The 21,094-nt window shown below is 42.1% G+C and overlaps 1 protein-coding gene across 50 annotated transcripts; it reads left to right on the forward strand.

Moving 5' to 3' along the window:
* Nucleotides 1-6,267: 6,267 nt before the first annotated feature.
* LOC127930684 (uncharacterized) lies at nucleotides 6,268-18,331 on the forward strand. Of its 50 annotated transcripts, none has more exons than XR_008138716.1 (7): nucleotides 6,268-7,583; nucleotides 8,200-8,415; nucleotides 8,740-9,045; nucleotides 14,752-15,260; nucleotides 16,941-17,143; nucleotides 17,689-18,071; nucleotides 18,285-18,331. XR_008138716.1 is itself a non-coding variant. In XM_052520534.1 (6 exons), exons 1-5 carry the CDS (start codon nucleotides 6,268-6,270, stop codon nucleotides 17,023-17,025), a joined length of 2,247 nt encoding a protein of 748 aa, XP_052376494.1. In that variant the 3' UTR covers nucleotides 17,026-17,053; nucleotides 17,342-17,665. The 50 variants fall into 50 exon arrangements, 19 of the variants coding, with proteins under 19 accessions (XP_052376494.1, XP_052376493.1, XP_052376487.1 ...); XR_008138721.1 differs by lacking the exon at nucleotides 16,941-17,143 and having other exon boundaries at nucleotides 6,268-7,160; nucleotides 7,278-7,583; nucleotides 14,752-15,057; XR_008138726.1 differs by lacking the exon at nucleotides 16,941-17,143 and having other exon boundaries at nucleotides 6,268-7,160; nucleotides 7,494-7,583; nucleotides 14,752-15,057.
* The last annotated feature ends 2,763 nt before the right edge of the window (nucleotides 18,332-21,094 follow it).

The raw sequence follows: 21,094 nt of genomic DNA on the forward strand, positions 1-21,094 counted from the left end.
AATCTCTCCCAGACTCATGAATATAATCCTAATATTAATGTCAATCTCTCCTGGCTGAAAGTGGAGAGATTGACTTCATCACTACTTGTATTTATGAGTGGTATTGACATGTTGAATGCACAGAGCTGTCTGTCTAAACTAAACTGTCTAAACTACTGGCACACAGCTCAGACACCCATGCATACACCACAAGACATGTCACCAGAGGTCTCTTCATAGTCCCCAAGTCCACAACAGACTATGGGAGGCGCACAGTACTACATAGAGCCATGACTACATGGAACTCTATTCCACATCAAGTAACTGATGCAAGCAGTAAAATTAGATTTAAGAACACCTTATGGAACAGCGGGGACTGTGAAGCAACACAGTGGTGATATGCATATACATATGCACTATACACACACACACACACACACACACACATGGATTTAGTACTGTAGATATGTGGTACGGTGGGGGAGTATGGGCCTGAGGGCAGACTGTGTTGTGAAATCTGTGAATGTATTGTAATGTTTTTTAAATTGTATAAACTGCCTTAATTTTTTGCTGGACCCCAGGAAGAGTAGCTGCTGCTTTGGTAGCATCCATAATAAATACAAATATAAATGAATACAACATTTGGAGCGTACCATAATGTGACCAGTCCATCCATTATAATAATAATACAGGCGACACTCAAAGCGATTACTAGAATTTGTTTAATTTTGGAGAGTAGGCTTGACCAATTATGTACCAAAGATATGTTTAATATGCGGTATGTTATGTATTGTGTAACGGCATAAATGTAATTTTTACTTTTTTGGGCTCATATATAGGCCTCAATGCTGTGCGTTACAGGAAAGACATCCTCCTCCCTCATGTGGTACCCTTCCTGCAGGCTCATCCTGACATGACCCTCCAGCATGACAATGCCACCAGCCATATTGCTCAATCTGTGCGTGATTTCCTGCAAGACAGGAATGTCAGTGTTCTGCCATCGACGAGCCCGGATCTCAATCCAATTGAGCACCTCTGGGACCTGTTGGATTGGAGGGTGAGGGCTAAGGCCATTCCCCCCAGAAATGTCCAGGAACTTGCAGGTACATTGGTGGAAGAGTGGGGTAACATCTCACAGCAAGAACTGGCAAATCTGGTGCAGTCCATGAGGAGGAGATGCACTGCAGTACTTAATGCAGCTGGTGGCCACACCAGATACGGTTACATTTACATTTACATTTTTCAATGTGGATGAGTCGGTTACTTTTGATTTTGACCCCCCTTTGTTCAGGGACACATTATTACATTTCTGTTCGTCACATGTCTGTGGAACTTGTTCAGTTTGTCTCAGTTGTTGAATCTTAATTTAATACAAATATTTACACGTTACCTTTGCTGAAATAAACACAGTTGACAATGAGAGGATGTTTCTTTTTTTTGCTGAGTTTACATGTAAAGTGATCAAATAGTTCTAGTATGGTAACATAAAAAAGTACATTTCAAGCTAGAATCCAACATTTGTTTTCTACTCCTATGCAAATATTGAGGACCTCGCATTCCCAAAAGCAACACTGTCATGCTGAGAATAATGAGAATGAACAGTGTCTTGTGAATTTCATACCTTAAATGTCAAGAACGGTGCCACTTACACAGACCAGTATTTCTCAACCTCTGGTCCCTAGACCTGTGCTGGTCCCTGTGATGTTGCTGGCCGGTCCCTGAGCTGTTTATTAACTAGTTTAGTCAGTTCTACGGTGCTTAATAATATCCTTTTGTGACTAGGGGGCAGTATTTTCATTTTTGGAAAAAGAACGTTCCCGTAGTAAACAGGATATTTTGTCAGGACAAGATGCTAGAATATGCATATAATTGACAGCTTAAGATAGAAAACATTCTAAAGTTTCCAAAACTGTAAAAATATTGTCTGTGAGTATAACAGAACTGATGTTGCAGGGAAAGCCTGAGAAAAATCCAATCCGGAAGTGCCTCGTGTTTTGAAAGCGCTGCGTTCCAATGCGTCCCTATTGAGCAGTGAATGGGCTATCAACCAGATTACTTTTTCTCCGTATTCCCCAAGGTGTCTACAGCATTGTGACATAATTTTATGCATTTATGTTGAAGAATACCCGTAAGCGGCTACATTGCGCAAGTGGTCACCTGATACTCCCAGAGTGATTCTCTAAAATACAGAGGTAGCCATTATTCCAATCGGTCCAACTGAAAAACGAATTGTCCCGGTGGATATATTATCGAGTAGATATTTGAAAAACACCTTGAGGATTGATTATAAACAACGTTTGCCAATTTTCTGTCGATATTATGGAGCTAATTTGGAATATTTTCGTCGTTTTCGGGACTGCAATTTCCGGGCGATTTCTCAGCCAAACGTGAAGAACTGACACAAGAGGGACCATAGTTTGCCGATCCCTGACAGAAGAGGGACCATAGTTTGCTGATCCCTGACAGAAGAGGGACCCTAGTTTGCCGGTCCCTGACACAAGAGGGACCCTAGTTTGCCGGTCCCTGACACAAGAGGGACCATAGTTTTCCGGTCCCTGACACAAGAGGGACCATAGTTTTCCGGTCCCTGACACAAGAGGGACCATCGTTTGCCGGTCCCTGACAGAAGAGGGACCACAGTTTGCCGGTCCCTGACACAAGAGGGACCATAGTTTTCCGGTCCCTGACACAAGAGGGACCATAGTTTGCCGGTCCCTGACACAAGAGGGACCATAGTTTGCCGGTCCCTGACACAAGAGGGACCATCGTTTGCCGGTCCCTGACACAAGAGGGACCATCGTTTGCCGGTCCCTGGAATAAAGGTTAAGAAACACTTCCCTGGACACACTCCTTTGTAATTCCCCCCTATCAAACATGCTCTTTCCAATGTCATGACTAACATATTACTTACAATTTGTGCCCAACAGAAAACAAAGTTCTTGAATTACAAAGGACTTAAAATAAAAAAGGATAAACAATCAACATGAAAAATAGGCAAAAGCTATACATTTTGAGAGATAGATACTTTATTACATCCCGAGGGGAAAGTAGGTCTCTATATTTATATGAATGTCTGCTCTATTTCTACATTCATTTCTCTTATGATAATCATTAACAATCAGTAGCAAGTTCAGCTGCTTCATTTAGATGAACTAATGTAGAACATGTGATAGGCTAGTTGTCCAGGGGGTGTGTTTGTACATCAAGCTGCCTCACGCTACAGAAACAGGAGGCAGGCTCCTCCGTTCTGTGGGCCGTTCTGGCTCGCACAAGTTTACTCACTTAATGTTCAAAATGTGTCAACTGAGAGTTTACGTGATGCTCGTTTTAATACAAAGCATTGCAATAAACCCCAGTACGCTGACAATTGACTGGGTCTAGAGATATATCTGATTTAATACCACAAATTTAACTGCATTATGATGCATTCACTTGATTAGCGCAAGCCACCGAGCGTGCCACTTGGTCGGAAGCAGGGTGAGATCATGGACTTTGACATTGAGTTAGGCCTACTTCTTCCCTGGCCAATCTCTGACTACTTTCTGCATTTGGTCTTTTTGTGATCTATTGCAGTCTGTCTTGTTTCTCCTTAACCTTGCGTCGCTCATCGGGGAGTAGTTCCTCTCCTCTTGCCATCTTGTCTAGAAGCTCAGACTCATATTTCATTTTCTTCAACCCTACGATGCGATCTTCGAAGCCTGGCTTGCGTTGGTCCTCTTCGGTGCGAATGAGTATCTCGATGTACTCCACAGTGGAGAGAGAGCTTGGCTTCAGTGCAATCTCATTCAGCCTCTTAAGACAATTGGAGGACAGCTTGATCAAGTATTTCAGCTTGTCCTCGATTACAATGTACTCATCTTCAATCTTCTCCAGCATCTGCTTGTTGTTCATAAACTTGCCCCGTGCCTTCATGAAGTTGTCCTTCAACTCTTTAATGGTCTTTTTCTCTGTCTTAGTTTCATATGTCCATAAGGCTTTTTCCTTGTCGTGGTTAAGGTAAGAGCAGTTTCCTGGACACATGACACAGTTACCATAACCATCCATCACGGCACATTTTTTGGTGTCATCCTCGTTAGGCAGAAAGCAGCTGGTGTGGCATGTGAACTTGCAAACAATGCAGTTTGTAGCGAAACAACTTAATTTGGTCCTCTTCGCAACTAGAACCTCTACCTCTGTCTCAAAGTCTTGGTTCTGTTTCATGTTCTCGTCCTCGTTCTGCAGGCACTGTTCGAACGTTTTGATCTCATTCAGCTTTGACAAACCTGCTGTGATCTGAGGGGTCAATCGTGTCATGGCCTTCTCCAAACGCTCACGTTCCTCCAACACTTTCTTGGTCATTGTTAGATCTTTGCTCTCATTGCTTTCCAAGGCTTTGAAGAAAGCTTTCATCTGCTTAAAAGTTGACCTCCAGACAATCTTCTCTAGTCCTTCCTCATTATCATCCTCTGAACCATCTCCTTCAGAGCTTATGTCTTCTTCTATTTTCTGAGAGAGCAGAGCTGAATTGTTGAATTTGAAATGGGTTGGGAGTCCCTTATTGTTTTTTTTTACAGGGAAGGTCTGCAGCTTGGATGGCCTCCAGCACAGGTATGACCTTCTGTCAAGAGAATTTTCAATCCCAATGATAATAACTAACCATTTTTAAAGCTTTGACTAATTCCCGAGGTTTGTAAGACCCTGGGTTTAACAATAATTAGGCACTCAGCTTATGCAAAAGGTTAGTACAGTTTATTAAGAGAACGTTCTGAAGTCCATAATACAGACATCCATTTTATAGCTCACTCCCTACTTACGCACATACCTCCACACAAACAGTAGATATCCTACGCACATACATACACACGAACAGCACGAATAACATCCATCTGGACAAAGCTACTCCCATCCTGGTCAAAACTCCTTATGTGCCTACTTTAGTCTCCTTTAACTGGCTTCTGATGAGTAACTCAAACTGATTGGACAAATAACCCCGGGGCGCAAGTAGCTAAGCACCCTTTTGATAGTGTCTATAGAAAGCGTCCTTTGCTGGCACGAGCCCAACCCTACATCAGTTACAGGTGCTGTGAGGTTAACAATGTTCTCCTGTATTTCCAAACCTAAGTCAGTCACATTAACTATCAGACTTTCATCCATTAAAATATCCTAACTTCCTGGTTCCATTCTTGTGTCTATAACACTGGTACTCATCAGGAGTTATAGGTGAACCGAAGTGGGTTGGCCGAGTTCTTCAATCTGACCAATCCCTGTGAAGTTATTTGCTTTCCTGGGGAATTGTTTTATGTTTACCTTAAATCCTACATCTTTGCCTCCTATTGTGTAAGTCGCCCATCCTTGATGGTCAGTGTAGTGTATAGTTTTATCCCTTTTACTTCTTATCAATGACAACGGCGTCATATAATTAGTACCGGAAGGTGGTGGATCTGGATGTATATCAGAAAGATTACCAAGACTATGATGCCGGTCAGAGCACCCACAGTGAGGAACGGTCAGGATAGGGAATCTTCATTAAGGAGGTAACCCCCGGACCCTGTTGGTACTCGGTTCTTCTCCTAACTCTGTGTGTGATCAGCAGTGCTTATATGTGTACATACCTCAGCAGTCCAATCCCTGTACCTTTTGCAGAATATCAGTCTGTCCCTAATGTTTTTCGTGGAGAGAAGTGGCTTCTTTTCTGCCCTTCTTGACACCAGGCCATCCTCCTAAAGTCCTCGCCTCACTGTGCATGCTGATGCACTCACACCTGCCTGCTGCCATTCCTGAGCAAGCTCTGTACTGGTGGTGCCCCGATCCACAGCTGAATCAACTTTAGGAGACGGTCCTGGCGCTTGCTGGACTTTCTTGGGGGCCCTGAAGCCTTATTCACAACAATGGTACAGATCTCCTTGAAGTTCTTGGTGATCCGATAAATGGTTGATTTAGGTGCAATCTTACTGGCAGCAATATCCTTGCCTGTGAAGCCCTTTTTGTGCAAAACAATAATGACGGCACGTGTTGCCTTGCAGGTAACCATGTTTGACAGAGGAAGAACAATGATTCCAAGCACCACCCTCATTTTGAAGCTTCCAGTCTGTTATTCAAACTCAATCAGCATGACAGAGTGATCTCCAGCCTTGTCCTCATCAACACTCACACCTGTGATAATGAGAGAATCACTGACTTGATGTCAGCTGGTCCTTTTGTGGCAGGGCTGAAATGCAGTGGAAATGTTTTTTGGGATTCAGTTCATTTGCATGGCAAAGAGGGACTTTGCAATTAATTGCAATTCATCTTCATAACATTCTGGAGTATATGCAAATTGCCATCATACAGGCAGCAGACTTTGTGAAAATTAATATTTGTGTAATTCTCAAAACATTTGGCCACGACTGTATGTGTGTGTGTGTGTATGTGTTGACTGTAATTGTTAGGTTGGTAATAGGGGAAAGGTTGACTGTAATTGTTAGGTTGGTAATAGGGGAAAGGTTGGCTGTAATTGTTAGGTTGGTAATAGGGGAAAGGTTGACTGTAATTGTTAGGTTGGTAATAGGGGAAAGGTTGACTGTAATTGTTAGGTTGGTAATAGGGGAAAGGTTGACTGTAATTGTTAGGTTGGTAAAAGGGAAAAGGTTGACTTTAATTGTTAGGTTGGTAATAGGGGAAAGGTTGACTGTAATTGTTAGGTTGGTAATAGGGGAAAGGTTGACTGTAAATGTTAGGTTGGTAATGGGGGAAAGGTTGACTGTTATTGTTAGGTTGGTAATGGGGGAAAGGTTGACTGTAATTGTTAGGTTGGTAAAAGGGAAAAGGTTGAATGTAATTGTTAGGTTGGTAATAGGGGAAAGGTTGACTGTAAATGTTAGGTTGGTAATGGGGGAAAGGTTGACTGTTATTGTTAGGTTGGTAATGGGGGAAAGGTTGACTGTAATTGTTAGGTTGGTAATAGGGAAAAGGTTGACTGTAATTGTTAGGTTGGTAATAGGGGAAAGGTTCACTGTAAATGTTAGGTTGGTAATGGGGGAAAGGTTGACTGTAATTGTTAGGTTGGTAAAAGGGAAAAGGTTGACTTTAATTGTTAGGTTGGTAAAAGGGGAAAGGTTGACTGTTATTGTTAGGTTGGTAATAGGGGAAAGGTTGACTGTAAATGTTAGGTTGGTAATGGGGGAAAGGTTGACTGTTATTGTTAGGTTGGTAATGGGGGAAAGGTTGACTGTAATTGTTATAGGGAAAAGGTTGACTGTAATTGTTAGGTTGGTAATAGGGGAAAGGTTGACTGTAATTGTTAGGTTGACTGTAATTGTTAGGTTGGTAATAGGGGAAAGGTTGACTGTAATTGTTAGGTTGGTAATAGGGAAAAGGTTGACTGTAATTGTTAGGTTGGTAATAGGGGAAAGGTTGACTGTAATTGTTAGGTTGACTGTAATTGTTAGGTTGGTAATAGGGGAAAGGTTGACTGTAAATGTTAGGTTGGTAATAGGGAAAAGGTTGACTGTAATTGTTAGGTTGGTAATAGGGGAAAGGTTGACTGTAATTGTTAGGTTGACTGTAATTGTTAGGTTGGTAATAGGGGAAAGGTTGACTGTAATTGTTAGGTTGGTAATAGGGGAAAGGTTGACTGTAATTTTTAGGTTGGTAATAGGGGAAAGGTTGACTGTAATTGTTAGGTTGGTAATAGGGGAAAGGTTGACTGTAATTGTTAGGTTGGTAAAAGGGGAAAGGTTGACTGTAATTGTTAGGTTGGTAATAGGGGAAAGGTTGACTGTAATTGTTAGGTTGGTAAAAGGGGAAAGGTTGACTGTAAATGTTAGGTTGGTAATGGGGGAAAGGTTGACTGTTATTGTTAGGTTGGTAATAGGGGAAAGGTTGAGTGTAATTCTTAGCTTGGTAAAAGGGGAAAGGTTGACTGTAATTGTTAGGTTAGGTTGGTAAAAGAGGAAAGGTTGACTGTAATTGTTAGGTTGGTAATAGGGGAAAGGTTGAGTGTAATTGTTAGGTTGGTAAAAGGGGAAAGGTTGACTGTAATTGTTAGGTTGGTAATAGGGGAAAGGTTGACTGTAATTGTTAGGTTGGTAATAGGGGAAAGGTTGACTGTAATTGTTAGGTTGGTAATGGGGGAAAGGTTGACTGTTATTGTTAGGTTGGTAATGGGGGAAAGGTTGACTGTAATTGTTAGGTTGGTAATAGGGGAAAGGTTGACTGTAATTGTTAGGTTGGTAATAGGGGAAAGGTTGACTGTAATTTTAGGTTGGTAATAGGGGAAAGGTTGACTGTAATTGTTAGGTTGGTAATAGGGGAAAGGTTGACTGTAATTGTTAGGTTGGTAAAAGGGGAAAGATTGACTGTAATTGTTAGGTTGGTAAAAGGGGAAAGGTTGACTGTAATTGTTAGGTTGGTAATAAGGGAAAGGTTGACTGTAATTGTTAGGTTGGTAATAGGGGAAAGGTTGACTGTATTTGTTAGGTTGGCAATAGGGGAAAGGTTGACTGTAATTGTTAGGTTGGTAATAGGGGAAAGGTTGACTGTAATTGTTAGGTTGGTAATAGGGGAAAGGTTGACTGTAATTGTTAGGTTGGTAGAAGGGGAAAGGTTGACTGTAAATGTTAGGTTGGTAATGGGGGAAAGGTTGACTGTTATTGTTAGGTTGGTAATGGGGGAAAGGTTGACTGTAATTGTTAGGTTGGTAATAGGGGAAAGGTTGACTGTAATTGTTAGGTTGGTAATAGGGGAAAGGTTGACTGTAATTGTTAGGTTGGTAATAGGGGAAAGGTTGACTGTAATTGTTAGGTTGGTAAAAGGGAAAAGGTTGACTTTAATTGTTAGGTTGGTAATAGGGGAAAGGTTGACTGTAATTGTTAGGTTGGTAATAGGGGAAAGGTTGACTGTAAATGTTAGGTTGGTAATGGGGGAAAGGTTGACTGTTATTGTTAGGTTGGTAATGGGGGAAAGGTTGACTGTAATTGTTAGGTTGGTAATAGGGAAAAGGTTGACTGTAATTGTTAGGTTGGTAATAGGGGAAAGGTTGACTGTAATTGTTAGGTTGGTAATAGGGGAAAGGTTGACTGTAATTGTTAGGTTGGTAATAGGGAAAAGGTTGACTGTAATTGTTAGGTTGACTGTAATTGTTAGGTTGGTAATAGGGGAAAGGTTGACTGTAATTGTTAGGTTGGTAATAGGGGAAAGGTTGACTGTAATTGTTAGGTTGGTAAAAGGGGAAAGGTTGACTGTAATTGTTAGGTTGGTAAAAGGGGAAAGGTTGACTGTAATTGTTAGGTTGGTAATAGGGGAAAGGTTGACTGTAATTGTTAGGTTGGTAATAGGGGAAAGGTTGACTGTAATGGTTAGGTTGGTAAAAAGGGAAAGGTTGACTGTAATTGTTAGGTTGGTAATAGGGGAAAGGTTGACTGTAATTGTTAGGTTGGTAATAGGGGAAAGGTTGACTGTAATTGTTAGGTTGGTCATAGGGGAAAGGTTGACTGTAATTGTTAGACATTTACATTACATTACATTTAAGTCATTTAGCAGACGCTCTTATCCAGAGCGACTTACAAATTGGTGCATACACCTTATGACATCCAGTGGCACAGCCACTTGCATCTAAATCTTTTAGGGGGAGAAGGGGGAGAAGGATTACTCACCCTTACTTACCCTATCCTAGGTATTCCTTGAAGAGGTGGGGTTTCAGGTGTCTCCGGAAGGTGGTGATTGACTCCGCTGTCCTGGCGTCGTGAGGGAGTTTGTTCCACCATTGGGGGCCAGAGCAGCGAACAGTTTTGACTGGGCTGAGCGGGAACTGTACTTCCTCAGTGGTAGGGAGGCAAGCAGGCCAGAGGTGGATGAACGCAGTGCCCTTGTTTGGGTGTAGGGCCTGATCAGAGCCTGGAGGTACTGAGGTGCCGTTCCCCTCACAGCTCCGTAGGCAAGCACCATGGTCTTGTAGCGGATGCGGGCTTCAACTGGAAGCCAGTGGGAGAGCGGAGGAGCGGGGTGACGTGAGAGAACTTGGGAAGGTTGAACACCAGACGGGCTGCGGCGTTCTGGATGAGTTGTAGGGGTTTAATGGCACAGGCAGGGAGCCCAGCCAACAGCGAGTTGCAGTAATCAAGACGGGAGATGACAAGTGCCTGGATTAGGACCTGCGCCGCTTCCTGTGTGAGGCAGGGTCGTACTCTGCGGATGTTGTAGAGCATGAACCTACAGGGAACGGGACACCGCCTTGATGTTAGTTGAGAACGACAGGGTGTTGTCCAGGATCACGCCAAGGTTCTTAGCGCTCTGGGAGGAGGACACAATGGAGTTGTCAACCGTGATGGCGAGATCATGGAACGGGCAGTCCTTCCCGGGAGGAAGAGGAGCTCCGTCTTGCTGAGGTTCAGCTTGAGGTGGTGATCCGTCATCCACACTGATATGTCTGCCAGACATGCAGAGATGCGATTCGCCACCTGGTCATCAGAAGGGGGAAAGGAGAAGATTAATTGTGTGTCGTCTGCATAGCAATGATAGGAGAGACCATGTGAGGTTATGACAGAGCCAAGTGACTTGGTGTATAGCGAGAATAAGAGAGGGCCTAGAACAGAGCCCTGGGGACACCAGTGGTGAGAGCGCGTGGTGAGGAGACAGATTCTCGCCACGCCACCTGGTAGGAGCGACCTGTCAGGTAGGATGCAATCCAAGCGTGGGCCGCGCCGGAGATGCCCAACTCGGAGAGGGTGGAGAGGAGGATCTGATGGTTCACAGTATCGAAGGCAGCCGATAGGTCTAGAAGGATGAGAGCAGAGGAGAGAGAGTTAGCTTTAGCAGTGCGGAGAGCCTCCGTGATACAGAGAAGAGCAGTCTCAGTTGAATGACTAGTCTTGAAACCTGACTGATTTGGATCAAGAAGGTCATTCTGAGAGAGATAGCGGTAGAGCTGGCCAAGGACGGCACGCTCAAGAGTTTTGGAGAGAAAAGAGAGAAGGGATACTGGTCTGTAGTTGTTGACATCGGAGGGATCGAGTGTAGGTTTTTTCAGAAGGGGTGCAACTCTCGCTCTCTTGAAGACGGGAGGGACGTAGCCAGCGGTCAGGGATGAGTTGATGAGCGAGGTGAGGTAAGGGAGAAGGTCTCCGGAAATGGTCTGGAGAAGAGAGGAGGGATAGGGTCAAGCGGGCAGGTTGTTGGGCGGCCGGCCGTCACAAGACGCGAGATTTCATCTGGAGAGAGAGGGGAGAAAGAGGCCAGAGCATAGGGTAGGGCAGTGTGAGCAGAACCAGCGGTGTCGTTTGACTTAGCAAACGAGGATCGGATGTCGTCGACCTTCTTTTCAAAATGGTTGACGAAGTCATCTGCAGAGAGGGGGGGGGGGGGATTCAGGAGGGAGGAGAAGGTGGCAAAGAGCTTCCTAGGGTTAGAGGCAGATGCTTGGAATTTAGAATGGTAGAAAGTGGCTTTAGCAGCAGAGACAGAGGAGGAAAATGTAGAGAGGAGGGAGTGAAAGGATGCCAGGTCCGCAGGGAGGCGAGTTTTCCTCCATTTCCGCTCGGCTGCCCGGAGCCCTGTTAGGTTGGTAATAGGGGAAAGGTTGACTGTAATTGTTAGGTTGGTAATAGGGGAAAGGTTGACTGTAATTGTTAGGTTGGTAAAAGGGGAAAGGTTGACTGTAATTGTTAGGTTGGTAATAGGGGAAAGGTTGACTGTAATTGCTAGGTTGGTAAAAGGGGAAAGGTTGACTGTAAATGTTAGGTTGGTAATGGGGGAAAGGTTGACTGTTATTGTTAGGTTGGTAATAGGGGAAAGGTTGAGTGTAATTGTTAGGTTGGTAAAAGGGGAAAGGTTGACTGTAATTGTTAGGTTAGGTTGGTAAAAGGGGAAAGGTTGACTGTAATTGTTAGGTTGGTAATAGGGAAAGGTTGAGTGTAATTGTTAGGTTGGTAAAAGGGAAAGGTTGACTGTAATTGTTAGGTTGGTAATAGGGAAAGGTTGACTGTAATTGTTAGGTTGGTAATAGGGAAAGGTTGACTGTAATTGTTAGGTTGGTAATGAGGGGGGAAAGGTTGACTGTAATTGTTAGGTTGGTAATAGGGGAAAGGTTGACTGTAATTGTTAGGTTGGTAAAAGGGGAAAGGTTGACTGTAATTGTTAGGTTGGTTAAAGGGGAAAGGTTGACTGTAAATGTTAGGTTGGTAATGGGGGAAAGGTTGACTGTTATTGTTAGGTTCGTAATAGGGGAAAGGTTGAGTGTAATTGTTAGGTTGGTAGAAGTGGAAAGGTTGACTGTAATTGTTAGGTTAGGTTGGTATAAGGGGAAAGGTTGACTGTAATTGTTAGGTTGGTAATAGGGGAAAGGTTGACTGTAATTGTTAGGTTGGTAATAGGGGAAAGGTTGACTGTAATTGTTAGGTTGGTAATAGGGGAAAGGTTGACTGTAATTGTTAGGTTGACTGTAATTGTTAGGTTGGTAATAGGGGAAAGGTTGACTGTAATTGTTAGGTTGGTAATAGGGAAAGGTTGACTGTAATTGTTAGGTTGGTAATAGGGGAAAGGTTGACTGTAATTGTTAGGTTGGTAAAAGGGGAAAGGTTGACTGTAATTGTTAGGTTGGTAATAGGGAAAGGTTGACTGTAATTGTTAGGTTGGTAAAAGGGAAAGGTTGACTGTAATTGTTAGGTTGGTAATAGGGGAAAGGTTGACTGTAATTGCTAGGTTGGTAAAAGGGAAAGGTTGACTGTAAATGTTAGGTTGGTAATGGGGAAAGGTTGACTGTTATTGTTAGGTTGGTAATAGGGGAACGGTTGAGTGTAATTGTTAGGTTGGTAAAAGGGAAAGGTTGACTGTAATTGTTAGGATAGGTTGGTAAAAGGGGAAAGGTTGACTGTAATTGTTAGGTTGGTAATAGGGGAAAGGTTGAGTGTAATTGTTAGGTTGGTAAAAGGGAAAGGTTGACTGTAATTGTTAGGTTGGTAATAGGGAAAGGTTGACTGTAATTGTTAGGTTGGTAATAGGGGAAAGGTTGACTGTAATTGCTAGGTTGGTAAAGGGGAAAGGTTGACTGTAAATGTTAGGTTGGTAATGGGGAAAGGTTGACTGTTATTGTTAGGTTGGTAATAGGGAAAGGTTGAGTGTAATTGTTAGGTTGGTAAAGGGGAAAGGTTGACTGTAATTGTTAGGTTAGGTTGGTAAAAGGGGAAAGGTTGACTGTAATTGTTAGGTTGGTAATAGGGAAAGGTTGAGTGTAATTGTTAGGTTGGTAAAAGGGGAAAGGTTGACTGTAATTGTTAGGTTGGTAATAGGGGAAAGGTTGAGTGTAATTGTTAGGTTGGTAAAAGGGGAAAGGTTGACTGTAATTGTTAGGTTGGTAATAGGGAAAAGGTTGACTGTAATTGTTAGGTTGGTAATAGGGAAAGGTTGACTGTAATTGCTAGGTTGGTAAAGGGGAAAGGTTGACTGTAAATGTTAGGTTGGTAATGGGGAAAGGTTGACTGTTATTGTTAGGTTGGTAATAGGGGAAAGGTTGAGTGTAATTGTTAGGTTGGTAAAAGGGGAAAGGTTGACTGTAATTGTTAGGTTAGGTTGGTAAAAGGGGAAAGGTTGACTGTAATTGTTAGGTTGGTAATAGGGGAAAGGTTGAGTGTAATTGTTAGGTTGGTAAAAGGGGAAAGGTTGACTGTAATTGTTAGGTTGGTAATAGGGGAAAGGTTGACTGTAATTGTTAGGTTGGTAATAGGGGAAAGGTTGACTGTAATTGTTAGGTTGGTAATGGGGGAAAGGTTGACTGTAATTGTTAGGTTGGTAATAGGGGAAAGGTTGACTGTAATTGTTAGGTTGGTAAAAGGGGAAAGGTTGACTGTAATTGTTAGGTTGGTAAAAGGGGAAAGGTTGACTGTAAATGTTAGGTTGGTAATGGGGGAAAGGTTGACTGTTATTGTTAGGTTCGTAATAGGGGAAAGGTTGAGTGTAATTGTTAGGTTGGTAGAAGGGGAAAGGTTGACTGTAATTGTTAGGTTAGGTTGGTATAAGGGGAAAGGTTGACTGTAATTGTTAGGTTGGTAATAGGGGAAAGGTTGACTGTAATTGTTAGGTTGGTAATAGGGGAAAGGTTGACTGTAATTGTTAGGTTGGTAATAGGGGAAAGGTTGACTGTAATTGTTAGGTTGGTAAAAGGGGAAAGGTTGACTGTAATTGTTAGGTTGGTAATAGGGGAAAGGTTGACTGTAATTGTTAGGTTGGTAAAAGGGGAAAGGTTGACTGTAATTGTTAGGTTGGTAATAGGGGAAAGGTTGACTGTAATTGCTAGGTTGGTAAAAGGGGAAAGGTTGACTGTAATTGTTAGGTTGGTAATAGGGGAAAGGTTGACTGTAATTGTTAGGTTGGTAAAAGGGGAAAGGTTGACTGTAATTGTTAGGTTGGTAATAGGGGAAAGGTTGACTGTAATTGCTAGGTTGGTAAAAGGGGAAAGGTTGACTGTAAATGTTAGGTTGGTAATGGGGGAAAGGTTGACTGTTATTGTTAGGTTGGTAATAGGGGAAAGGTTGACTGTAATTGTTAGGTTGGTAAAAGGGGAAAGGTTGACTGTAATTGTTAGGTTGGTAATAGGGGAAAGGTTGACTGTAATTGCTAGGTTGGTAAAAGGGGAAAGGTTGACTGTAAATGTTAGGTTGGTAATAGGGGAAAGGTTGAGTGTAATTGTTAGGTTGGTAGAAGGGGAAAGGTTGACTGTAATTGTTAGGTTAGGTTGGTATAAGGGGAAAGGTTGACTGTAATTGTTAGGTTGGTAATAGGGGAAAGGTTGACTGTAATTGTTAGGTTGGTAATAGGGGAAAGGTTGACTGTAATTGTTAGGTTGGTAATAGGGGAAAGGTTGACTGTAATTGTTAGGTTGACTGTAATTGTTAGGTTGGTAATAGGGGAAAGGTTGACTGTAATTGTTAGGTTGGTAATAGGGGAAAGGTTGACTGTAATTGTTAGGTTGGTAATAGGGGAAAGGTTGACTGTAATTGTTAGGTTGGTAAAAGGGGAAAGGTTGACTGTAATTGTTAGGTTGGTAATAGGGGAAAGGTTGACTGTAATTGTTAGGTTGGTAAAAGGGGAAAGGTTGACTGTAATTGTTAGGTTGGTAATAGGGGAAAGGTTGACTGTAATTGCTAGGTTGGTAAAAGGGGAAAGGTTGACTGTAAATGTTAGGTTGGTAATGGGGGAAAGGTTGACTGTTATTGTTAGGTTGGTAATAGGGGAAAGGTTGAGTGTAATTGTTAGGTTGGTAAAAGGGGAAAGGTTGACTGTAATTGTTAGGTTAGGTTGGTAAAAGGGGAAAGGTTGACTGTAATTGTTAGGTTGGTAATAGGGGAAAGGTTGACTGTAATTGTTAGGTTGGTAAAAGGGGAAAGGTTGACTGTAATTGTTAGGTTGGTAATAGGGAAAGGTTGACTGTAATTGTTAGGTTGGTAATAGGGGAAAGGTTGACTGTAATTGCTAGGTTGGTAAAAGGGGAAAGGTTGACTGTAAATGTTAGGTTGGTAATGGGGAAAGGTTGACTGTTATTGTTAGGTTGGTAATAGGGAAAGGTTGAGTGTAATTGTTAGGTTGGTAAAAGGGAAAGGTTGACTGTAATTGTTAGGTTAGGTTGGTAAAAGGGGAAAGGTTGACTGTAATTGTTAGGTTGGTAATAGGGGAAAGGTTGAGTGTAATTGTTAGGTTGGTAAAAGGGGAAAGGTTGACTGTAATTGTTAGGTTGGTAATAGGGGAAAGGTTGAGTGTAATTGTTAGGTTGGTAAAAGGGGAAAGGTTGACTGTAATTGTTAGGTTGGTAATAGGGGAAAGGTTGACTGTAATTGTTAGGTTGGTAATAGGGGAAAGGTTGACTGTAATTGCTAGGTTGGTAAAAGGGGAAAGGTTGACTGTAAATGTTAGGTTGGTAATGGGGAAAGGTTGACTGTTATTGTTAGGTTGGTAATAGGGGAAAGGTTGAGTGTAATTGTTAGGTTGGTAAAAGGGAAAGGTTGACTGTAATTGTTAGGTTAGGTTGGTAAAAGGGGAAAGGTTGACTGTAATTGTTAGGTTGGTAATAGGGAAAGGTTGACTGTAAATGTTAGGTTGGTAATGGGGAAAGGTTGACTGTTATTGTTAGGTTGGTAATAGGGGAAAGGTTGAGTGTAATTGTTAGGTTGGTAAAAGGGGAAAGGTTGACTGTAATTGTTAGGTTAGGTTGGTAAAAGGGAAAGGTTGACTGTAATTGTTAGGTTGGTAATAGGGAAAGGTTGAGTGTAATTGTTAGGTTGGTAATAGGGGAAAGGTTGACTGTAATTGTTAGGTTGGTAATAGGGGAAAGGTTGACTGTAATTGTTAGGTTGACTGTAATTGTTAGGTTGGTAATAGGGGAAAGGTTGACTGTAATTGTTAGGTTGGTAATAGGGGAAAGGTTGACTGTAATTGTTAGGTTGGTAATAGGGGAAAGGTTGACTGTAATTGTTAGGTTGGTAATAGGGGAAAGGTTGACTGTAATTGTTAGGTTGGTAATAGGGAAAGGTTGACTGTAATTGTTAGGTTGGTAAAAGGAAAGGTTGACTGTAATTGTTAGGTTGGTAATAGGGGAAAGGTTGACTGTAATTGCTAGGTTGGTAAAAGGGGAAAGGTTGACTGTAAATGTTAGGTTGGTAATGGGGGAAAGGTTGACTGTTATTGTTAGGTTGGTAATAGGGGAAGGTTGAGTGTAATTGTTAGGTTGGTAAAAGGGGAAAGGTTGACTGTAATTGTTAGGTTAGGTTGGTAAAAGGGGAAAGGTTGACTGTAATTGTTAGGTTGGTAATAGGGGAAAGGTTGAGTGTAATTGTTAGGTTGGTAAAAGGGGAAAGGTTGACTGTAATTGTTAGGTTGGTAATAGGGGAAAGGTTGACTGTAATTGTTAGGTTGGTAATAGGGGAAAGGTTGACTGTAATTGCTAGGTTGGTAAAAGGGGAAAGGTTGACTGTAAATGTTAGGTTGGTAATGGGGGAAAGGTTGACTGTTATTGTTAGGTTGGTAATAGGGGAAAGGTTGAGTGTAATTGTTAGGTTGGTAAAAGGGGAAAGGTTGACTGTAATTGTTAGGTTAGGTTGGTAAAAGGGGAAAGGTTGACTGTAATTGTTAGGTTGGTAATAGGGGAAAGGTTGACTGTAATTGTTAGGTTGGTAAAAGGGGAAAGGTTGACTGTAATTGTTAGGTTGGTAATAGGGGAAAGGTTGAGTGTAATTGTTAGGTTGGTAAAAGGGGAAAGGTTGACTGTAATTGTTAGGTTGGTAATAGGGGAAAGGTTGACTGTAATTGTTAGGTTGGTAATAGGGGAAAGGTTGACTGTAATTGCTAGGTTGGTAAAAGGGGAAAGGTTGACTGTAAATGTTAGGTTGGTAATGGGGGAAAGGTTGACTGTTATTGTTAGGTTGGTAATAGGGGAAAGGTTGAGTGTAATTGTTAGGTTGGTAAAAGGGGAAAGGTTGACTGTAATTGTTAGGTTAGGTTGGTAAAAGGGGAAAGGTTGACTGTAATTGTTAGGTTGGTAATAGGGGAAAGGTTGAGTGTAATTGTTAGGTTGGTAAAAGGGGAAAGGTTGACTGTAATTGTTAGGTTGGTAATAGGGGAAAGGTTGACTGTAATTGTTAGGTTGGTAATAGGGGAAAGGTTGACTGTAATTGTTAGGTTGGTAATGGGGGAAAGGTTGACTGTAATTGTTAGGTTGGTAATAGGGGAAAGGTTGACTGTAATTGTTAGGTTGGTAAAAGGGGAAAGGTTGACTGTAATTGTTAGGTTGGTAAAAGGGGAAAGGTTGACTGTAAATGTTAGGTTGGTAATGGGGGAAAGGTTGACTGTTATTGTTAGGTTCGTAATAGGGGAAAGGTTGAGTGTAATTGTTAGGTTGGTAGAAGGGGAAAGGTTGACTGTAATTGTTAGGTTAGGTTGGTATAAGGGGAAAGGTTGACTGTAATTGTTAGGTTGGTAATAGGGGAAAGGTTGACTGTAATTGTTAGGTTGGTAATAGGGGAAAGGTTGACTGTAATTGTTAGGTTGGTAATAGGGGAAAGGTTGACTGTAATTGTTAGGTTGGTAAAAGGGGAAAGGTTGACTGTAATTGTTAGGTTGGTAATAGGGGAAAGGTTGACTGTAATTGTTAGGTTGGTAAAGGGGAAAGGTTGACTGTAATTGTTAGGTTGGTAATAGGGAAAGGTTGACTGTAATTGCTAGGTTGGTAAAAGGGGAAAGGTTGACTGTTATTGTTAGGTTGGTAATAGGGGAAAGGTTGACTGTAATTGTTAGGTTGGTAAAAGGGGAAAGGTTGACTGTAATTGTTAGGTTGGTAATAGGGAAAGGTTGACTGTAATTGCTAGGTTGGTAAAAGGGGAAAGGTTGACTGTAAATGTTAGGTTGGTAATGGGGAAAGGTTGACTGTTATTGTTAGGTTGGTAATAGGGGAAAGGTTGACTGTAATTGTTAGGTTAGGTTGGTAAAAGGGGAAAGGTTGACTGTAATTGTTAGGTTGGTAATAGGGGAAAGGTTGACTGTAATTGTTAGGTTGGTAATAGGGGAAAGGTTGACTGTAATTGTTAGGTTGGTAATAGGGGAAAGGTTGACTGTAATTGTTAGGTTGGTAAAAGGGGAAAGGTTGACAGTAATTGTTAGGTTGACTGTAATTGTTAGGTTGGTAATAGGGGAAAGGTTGACTGTAATTGTTAGGTTGGTAATAGGGGAAAGGTTGACTGTAATTGTTAGGTTGGTAATAGGGGAAAGGTTGACTGTAATTGTTAGGTTGGTAAAAGGGGAAAGGTTGACTGTAATTGTTAGGTTGGTAATAGGGGAAAGGTTGACTGTAATTGTTAGGTTGGTAAAAGGGGAAAGGTTGACTGTAATTGTTAGGTTGGTAATAGGGGAAATGTTGACTGTAATTGTTAGGCTGGTAATAGGGGAAAGGTTGACTGTAATTGTTAGGTTGGTAATAGGGGAAAGGTTGACTGTAATTGTTAGGTTGGTAATAGGGGAAAGGTTGACTGTAATTGTTAGGTTGGTAATAGGGGAAAGGTTGACTGTAATTGTTAGGTTGGTAAAAGGGGAAAGGTTGACTGTAATTGTTAGGTTGGTAAAAGGGGAAAGGTTGACTGTAATTGTTAGGTTGGTAAAAGGGGAAAGGTTGTCGGTTGAGAGACATAGTTGGATAAAGAGAGATGATAAGTGGTGTGAAAAGTATTCTGAGAAATGTTCAGTGGTCCCCTTACGGATCATGTTATACTGATACGGTTAAAGTCTAAGGGGTCTGGGACCTAGAGTGTCAGACAAAGATTGGCACATTTTCTATGGTTTTAAAACAGATCCCAAAGAAAAATAGAATCGTTAAGTCAGAGCCTTCATCAAGAATTAAAGGAATACCACCCCAGTAATACATTTTGAAGTAAAACCAATGCCCTGTTCAATAGGACCAATGAATGTTGAACATGGTTTTCTGTATTCACCCTCTCAACCATTTAACTTGCTAGGTTGAGACTTGTACACTAAACTTAAGGCTACAGTGTATTGTGGTCCTGATGGAGTTTTTCTTGATTTCTCCAACAATGAAGTTCTAAACCAATTCGTGAGTAGTAGGCAAAATTGAACCACTCCCCGAGACGGAGTAGAAACTGTCTCTGTCTCTCAGGCTATTCTGTCTCAGGAGCCAGACTCATTATGGACAGAGCACTTTAATGACAGCACGCTGATAGACAGTGCTAGCCAAGATATCATAAATGTTGATCCTAGAAAGAAACTGTCTTGTCTCTTGAGCTACAGTAACGTAAAAGGGAAGTTCCCTCCAAAGTGTATCTCTCCCCTTCTGAATTGGCCAAATAGACATTTAATGAGTGTGAAGCAGAAAGTGAACATCCAATGGAAATTGGTCATATATATTTAGAGTAACATCATTAGGGTAGACTAAAATGCAAACAATGCTTTCAAAGAAGGTGAAAGTAAAAGTGGACAATGGCATCCCGGTGAACTGTCACGAGTCCGACCGAGGGTGGCTCCCCTTCCCGGTCGGGTGGCGCTCGTCGTCCCCGGCCTATTAACTGCCACAGATTGTATTTCCTCCCCTTCCTTGTATGTTTATTGGTAGCACCTGTTAGTGAGTCATTAGTTGGGCTTTATTAGACAGCCGGTCCGCCTGTTTCTTTTTATTTAATTAATCATTGTGACCTTCGTGTAGGTAGTAGAGGAACGTGTTTGTTCCTGGTCGTGTATTTTCTGCTGTACTGTTTTCGTCCCCCGTGAATGGGGCATTTGATTTTGAGCACCCAGTGTTGCGTTAGTGTCAGGACCCGGTTACGAACCCGGGTCTCTAAAGTGAGAAACAGTCACTTAACCAACTGAGCCACGAATAGTCGGCAGAACCCAGAAGATGAGGCAGACACAGCAGTACTTGAGACGGTGTATTTAATGAAGTAAAAAGTGAAGTTATTCAGGAAAACATGTAACTCCACAACCTCAAAAGGAATCCTACAAGAACAAAGGTAATCCTCCAAGACAAAAAAGGTAAATCCATAAGGTGGAAGGTAAAGCACAAAAAGCCTCAAAAGATACTCAAAAAACAACCAAACAAGAACAAAAAACAGAATTCCACAAGAGAGTCCACCGGGATCAACAAGAGTTCTCAGAGTACTAGGGCTGGGTGCTAACATACAAACACAGAGCAAAGAACAGAGGAAAACAAAGGGTTTAAATACAATCAGGGGAAACGAGGCACAGGTGCAAATAATAATGGGGATCAAGGGAAAACAAAAGGTCAAAAGGCACAATGGGGGCATCTAGTGACCAAAAACCGGAACAACCCTGGCCAAATCCTGACAGTTAGTGCATTAAAAGAGCACAGTATTGCACTCTCTGTTTCCTGCATCTGACTTCACACCCACGACACCCGGAGCATTACAGAATCCCACACCACATTGAATGGAATCAGCAGGAGCAGCGGCCAACCCTCTCCCATCGACTGAGGAACGGGTTCTCCACCACACCACATTGAATGGAATCAGCAGGAGCAGCGGCCAACCCTCTCCCATCGACGGAGGAACGGGTTCTCCACCACCACCTTCCTCCATTGGATTGGATCTGCGATGGATCAAATGATGGAGAGAATGGACCGATGGGAGAGGAGTGGTCTCCTCTCTCCACCTTCGGC

Source organism: Oncorhynchus keta, chromosome 6, assembly GCF_023373465.1.
Source record: "Oncorhynchus keta strain PuntledgeMale-10-30-2019 chromosome 6, Oket_V2, whole genome shotgun sequence".
Lineage (NCBI taxonomy): Eukaryota > Metazoa > Chordata > Actinopteri > Salmoniformes > Salmonidae > Oncorhynchus > Oncorhynchus keta.

What these genes read in the sequence shown, in the direction of transcription:
- LOC127930684 (XM_052520527.1), top strand. Translation starts at nt 6,268, where the DNA reads ATGCAAATTGCCATCATACAGGCAGCAGACTTTGTGAAAATTAATATT. An exon ending in AGGTTGACTGTAATTTTTAG is followed by an intron (nt 7,584 to 8,199) that starts GTTGGTAATAGG and finishes CTGTAATTTTAG; the next exon opens with GTTGGTAATAGGGGAAAGGT. An exon ending in AGGTTGACTGTATTTGTTAG is followed by an intron (nt 8,416 to 8,739) that starts GTTGGCAATAGG and finishes TGTAATTGTTAG; the next exon opens with GTTGGTAAAAGGGAAAAGGT.